This window comes from Chanodichthys erythropterus, chromosome 5, assembly GCF_024489055.1.
Source record: "Chanodichthys erythropterus isolate Z2021 chromosome 5, ASM2448905v1, whole genome shotgun sequence".
NCBI classification, from domain to species: Eukaryota; Metazoa; Chordata; class Actinopteri; order Cypriniformes; family Xenocyprididae; genus Chanodichthys; species Chanodichthys erythropterus.
In genome coordinates this window covers 23147506-23153937 of record NC_090225.1, presented here as the reverse complement: position 1 = coordinate 23153937, position 6432 = coordinate 23147506, and the positions used below count along the sequence as shown (strand labels likewise).

At 38.6% G+C, this 6432-nt stretch overlaps 1 protein-coding gene across 1 annotated transcript; it reads left to right on the top strand.

Annotated features, from left to right (window-relative positions):
* Positions 1–4108: 4108 nt before the first annotated feature.
* On the top strand, positions 4109–6188 carry LOC137020160 (CD276 antigen homolog). Its single transcript, XM_067385391.1, has 4 exons — positions 4109–4458; positions 4620–4964; positions 5084–5368; positions 5636–6188. The coding sequence occupies exons 1-4, from the start codon at positions 4278–4280 to the stop codon at positions 5848–5850; spliced, it is 1026 nt and encodes a 341-aa protein (XP_067241492.1). The 5' UTR covers positions 4109–4277; the 3' UTR covers positions 5851–6188.
* The last annotated feature ends 244 nt before the right edge of the window (positions 6189–6432 follow it).

Genomic DNA, 6432 nt, shown 5'->3' with positions numbered 1-6432 from the left:
AATCTGGAAAGCATGGTAGAGGTAGTATCATGGCATGCATGTCTGCCTCTGGAACAGGCTCACTTATCTTTATTGATGACTTATTTAATAATGGCAGCAGAAGAATGAATTCAGAAGTGTACAAAAGAATCTTGCCTATACCAGTGTTCAAGAAAATGCCACCAGACTCATTGGCCCTTGCTTCATATGTCAATAAACCTGTGTTTACTCGCATTTGGATCTTCTGTACTTCTTTGCCACAGACGCTGACAGAAAAGCATATCACAGTGTGAAACCAAAGAGTCTGTTGATGTCTGTTGTTGGGTCACAGACTCGCTCCTGTGATTGCTTGCAAGGGATTTACAATTAAATATTAGCTTTTACACTTTTACATTTGCTTTAAATTAAACAATCCCAATACAGCTCACATTAGGCAGAGGGATGAAACTCTAAACATTCTGTTCTTCTTAGTTGGTGAAACATTTTGTGTTGAAACAGTCAATAATAAAATGTGACCTTCTGTACTTCTGCTTCATATTAATCTTTTAATCATATTTATAGATGTCTTGACACCACAGCTAACAGATGATATAGTGAGAATGAAGTTCCTGTGCTCAAGAAGCGCTCTCAGAAGGGAGAAGCTGGCCAGGGTTACTTGGGGTCGGGATGTCATGGTTTACATTAAAACACTGATCAGTTGCATTCCAGCCCTATCAGTCGACACATTATTTTTTGACACACCCTGTTCAAGTGACTTGTATTAAGAAAAATGCATGGGAGTTTGGAACAGCAGTATGTGATAAAATTTTGTGTGAAATTGGATAAAAGTCCATCAGAAACTTTGTAAATGGTGAGGAAAGCTTATGGAGAAGCTGCGCTATCATCTGCGCAAATCTGGAATTCTGGAATCTGAGGGTGCAAAAAAAAAAATCAAAATATTGAGAAAATCGCCTTAGCAATGCATATCCACTCAAAAATAAATTTTTGATAATATCTTCATGGAACATGATCTTTACTTAATATCCTATGATTTTTGACATAAAAGAAAAATCGAAAATTTTGACCCATACAATGTATTGTTGCCTATTGCTACAAATATACCAGTTGCTCAGAGAATCATGTTTCTGTTTTATCATGACTGTATTGACTCTTTCACTGTATGGTATAGCGGACAGTTAAACATACTATGAAAGTCAGTGGGGCTCTGGGCCTGTTTGGATACACATATTCTTTAAAATATATTTTTTGTGTTCAGCAGAAGAAACAAATTCATACAGGTTTGGAACAACTTGAAGGAGCATAAATGATGACAGAATTTTCATTTTTGAGTTGACTATCCCTTTCAAAATGTAGGCTTTTTTAATGTTTAAAATACATGATTTAAATGTTTAGGAAATTTCAAATTTATTAGGCTATATCTATATTGATTTATTACTACTATTACTACATTGATTATTGTACATTGATTTGAAACCGTTTTAATTTTTTGATGATATAATTATTTGAACTCTTTAAAGAATAATAGTAAAACTGGCAAGAACTCTCTTCTTTTGAAAGAAAACAAAATTGAATTAAAATTAAATAGCAAAATAAAAGAACAGAAAGGTTTCAGATTACATTTTGGTGACCCAAAACCAAACATTACCTTTTATAGCGACACTGCACACCCACGTTAAAACCGCGGACAGCACACTGTGCATACCAATGAATTTCTATGGTATGTAACCAATCGTGCCATGCGACGTCCTTATGCAAATACCAGTTCTTCAAGTTGCTGTCGATCTGTAACTTTGACTTTAAGAGATTTCTGTGTTTTTACTCATACTCTGTTTGGATTATTTTGACCCAAAATTGCTTTATTTCGGGTTTTTTATTATTTGATTTTTATTTGGTCACACAAATAAATAAAACAAAATCTGACACAATCCAGAACACACACAGCCCCAATGCAGAAAACACTCAAGACGCACCAATAAATTAGTAGGCTAGACTACAATGCAGACCATTCAAGATACAAAGTCCCTGCAATCTTATGGCTTAGGGCTAGTGTAAGGTCCCCCAGCAGGCTGCCCACGCAGGGCCCCTAAGAATTTGCTCATTTGCAAAACATTGGCCCCTTAGCGCTGGCCCTGCACGGGCAGCCCTCACTTAGCCCCCAAGAAGCCCTCTCTAGGCTCACACTATTAATCTACAACAATAAATCTGGCAGCATATGTGCCACACATTTACCATTAATGAACACAACAGTTAAAGATTGATAAAAAAAAAAAAAGAAAAGGTTAATGACTGGCAGATGTGTGTGCCAAACAAAAATATCCTAAATTATACTCTGTAAAATGTAAATCTCTTTGAATCTGACCACTGCATGATGACTGAATCATCAATAATTAATCAACTTCATCTGACCAGAACTTCTCTTGTAATTTTTACAATAACAAATGTGCTTCAGAAACATTAAAGTTAAGAAGTCAAGGGTCAAGAGCACAACTAAGCAAACACTCACCTCCATAATGGTGATTTCAAACTTTATTATTTTCTATAAAATATCCACATTTAAAAGTTTTGTATGAAAGAAATAGTCAAACTGGATTGTAAGAGGAGATGCTGAAATCTAGGCAGATCTGTTAGTGTTTAATGCTCTGTTGCTGCATCATGTGACTGTGTTTTCAGCTTATTTAAATAAGAAGATTTTACTTTAATTTTTTGTTTGGCAGCGATTGCTGACAGTCATTTGACTGTTTTATCATCTGTTTTGTTATTGTATTAATTACAGATTATGTTTTTAATTTGACATACATTTGAATGTAATTTAAGAAAACAGAAAATACAGTATAAAAATACAGTAATTTTTCAGTTTAAAAAAATGTGAATTACTAATTTGTCATTAATTTTTATTCCTTCTGTGCAGCGTTATAAATGGAAGGTCTTATTGAATTTCACATTCAATTTTAAAAAGCAGTCAAACAGAGCATGGGACACGAAAGTGGGCTGCGTAACCTGCACAGGCCCAAAGTTATAAAAGTTGGTCTGGGCCTGAACGGGCTTAATGTGGACAGTCTGCTAGTGTGGGCTGCTCACAGAGAGCCCGCAGTGAGCCCAAAGCTCTGGGCTCCGCCTGCACTGGGCCTGTTTAGGTTTGGTGTGGGCTGGCCCTAGCCCACTGTGCCTGCAAAAAGCCAGCATGGGACATGTTTGCAGGGGTGGTTATTTGAACAGATTTACAATGCAAAACAGTGACAGTGTTTTAGGGTGCGTTCACACTTGTCATGTTTGGTTCGATTAAAACGAACCCTGGTGCGGTTGCTCGGCTAGTGCGGTTCATTTGAACATATGTGAACGCTGCCATCTGAACCCTAGTGCGCGCCAAACAAGCGTACCGAGACCGCTGAAAAGATGGGTCTCGGTCCGCTTCCAAACGAACTCTGGTGCGGTTCAAATGATATATAAACGCAACACGGACCAAAGACATGTAACCGAACCAAAAACAGGAAGACGAGACCCTAAAAAGGTAAGAATCCTCACGCATGTCGGTTTTTCTCGTCATAGGCGCCAGTTTGCCCATCACAGGCATCAGACGAGCGTCTCCATGCAGCAAATCGTTTGTGTGTGTGACGGATGGATTCCCGCTGGTGTTTTGACTACTTTACACATTTTATAATCTCTTCACGAGTTCCAAGCTGGCCAAAATACCATCACATGCAGGCTACGCACACACAACGAGCGCATTTACCTCAGAAAACAGCATTGTTTTGGATGTTCGGTAAGTTCCGTCTCAAAATAGGCAATACGTCATAAAATCCGACCAATCATGTTGTGAATGTATCCCTATGCCTTAGGGTTCGGTATCTTTTGGTTCGGTGATAAAATTGCCAATGTGAACGCTAACCGGACCAGGACTAAATGTTTTTTTTCTTCTTTGGTCCGGACCAAATGAAGCAAATGAACCAAATGAACCAAACGAACCGAACTACAAGTGTGAACGCACCCTTAGTGAACCATTTTAAGTGTTTTGGTTTACAACTCACACAACCAGAATTTCGACATTAGAGGCGGCGCCTGTAAATAGATATAAATACAGTGGTGATGTGGACTGACATCTCAAAGTACACCAGGTGTGATTGGGATCAGATCTCTGCTTTTGATCTACTTGGACGGCTTTTACGACAAACCACAGAGCACAGTCAAAGTTAATCTGATTTACCTTTACCAACAGCTGTCGGTCAGGATATTAACCTGAAAGTGTTCTGCCCGTCTCTCCTGGACGTTGTTCTTCTGCTACAGTAGGAATATGATATGATATGACCCCAGCGGTAAAGCAATACATATCTGGTGTTATCATAACAGGATCCGCTCAGATTATTTCTCCAGCACTCTATGGAGGATCTAACTGTTGGAACTGGCAGGCGGCCATGAACAAGCTTAAACATCAAGCAACTTTGTTCTGCTGGTCTATGCTTCTTTTTGAAGTCTCATGCCTCAGTAAGTAATTGTGAGAAATTATTGAAATTTTAATTGAAGTCTAAAATGTTTGTTATGAAGCCTCTCAGAAAGTGCAGACATCCATCCAATTTTACTTGCATTATAGCTAAACAGAAACGTCACCATATTAACACCAACATATTTTCTCTCCTTCACTTTAGCTGAGTTTGAGATAACTGTGCCCAGAGCTCCTGTCACTGGGTTTTACGGAGAGGCGCTGATCCTCCCCTGCTCCTTCCCTGTGGACTCGTGGGATCTGAGTAACACACTTATCTCCTGGCAGCGCGGGCTGGACGTTGCTCACAGCTTCTACTACAGTCGGGACCAGCTCGACCGTCAGAATCCTCATTATGTGAACCGCACCAGCCTGTTCATCCAGGAGATGGCAGGAGGAAACGCATCACTCAAACTGGACAGAGTCACTCTGCAGGACTCTGGTGTGTACACCTGCTCCATCAGCACCAACACTGGCAGCCAGAAGAAGAGCTTTAGAGTCGATATTGCAGGTAACAAAACAACATGGACTGATGTTCGTAGAAAACCATGTGAATCAATCTTGAGGTCTCACAGTGTGATTGAAACAGTCGTGTGTTTGTTTTAACGTCTGAATTCTGTTGTTTTTCAGCGTTCTTCTCTGAACCTCGTCTGCAGTTCTCCATGTTAACTGATGGAGTCAACCTGCTAGTGACATCAGATGGGGGTCACCCGTCTCCTACACTGCAGTGGCTGATGGAAAACTCAGACATCACTAACCAGACACAAACACACATCATGGAGGACACACAAACTGGACTTTATATTGTGTCTAGTTGGATAAATCTCACTGAAGTCACAAACTCCTCTCTGACGTTCATACTGAACAACAAACCTCTGGGTCAAAACATCAGGAGAGAGATCCTGCTGTACTCAGGTGTTTTCAGTTAAAACAGCTCAATCATGCTTTTTTATTCTAGGACTAGCTTGAGCCTTGTCTGTGAAACTGGGGGTATGTGTCTAAAACAAATGATCAGTTTCACACCACAGCTCTTTTAACTATATCTTGCTCATAACCTTACAGTGTAGTTTAGGTTCAGTAGTGTAATTGGATTATAAATAACTGATTACATCCACTATTACTACTTGTTTATAGTGGATGTTTTCCTGAATATTTAATTAAACTTTTAATTTCTTCTCACAGATAAGAGCGAGAGTCAAGGAGAGTCAGCGCACAGATGCCACGGATGCTTCATATTGATCCCTGTTTTTCTGCTGCTGATTGTGATGGGTTTATTGTTTGTGTTCATTATAAGCAGAAGAAGAGAACAGACCAAACTAAATGGCTTTACTAATATGGGACTCAAGTTTGAAACTCAAATTCTAAATGGAAAATGTCAGCAGTGTCCAGGAGCATAACATCATAATGTGGTTTGACAGAGACATGGACTGTAAGAGATCACTGCTGGATGTTATTCAGACTTAAATATGTTTAATGTTCTTATTTTCATCAAAAACACCAGCTTACCATCTGTAATACAGGACATATACTGACAGGTTCAAGGTAAATTCACCAAACTCTCACTGTAGAAATGCTGCTTTATTTAAATGTTGGATTTGCCTATATTGTATTTATTATTACCAGTATAATTAATGTACATTGTGATGTTTTGATGTTTATTATAAATTGAATTATGTTCATTCATTTGTTTTTGTTTCTTTATGAATGGTATGATCCTTAAGGTGGGGCTACATTAAAAATGGAGGCTCCTTATAGACATTTGATCTGACAGAGTTGGAGAGTGTGTTGCAAGTAGTTGGTTGTTTGTCAATTTTGGGCCAGATTATAGGCAATAAACCAAAACAACATCTATTATGACAGTGCTATGAAGAAAAATGAATTAAAAGTGTCATCTGCAGCATTACTTTGATTCAGATCTGCTCACATTGCATTAAAGATTTCTTTTTACAGTTTTTGAAGTATTGAGCATTGTGTTAATA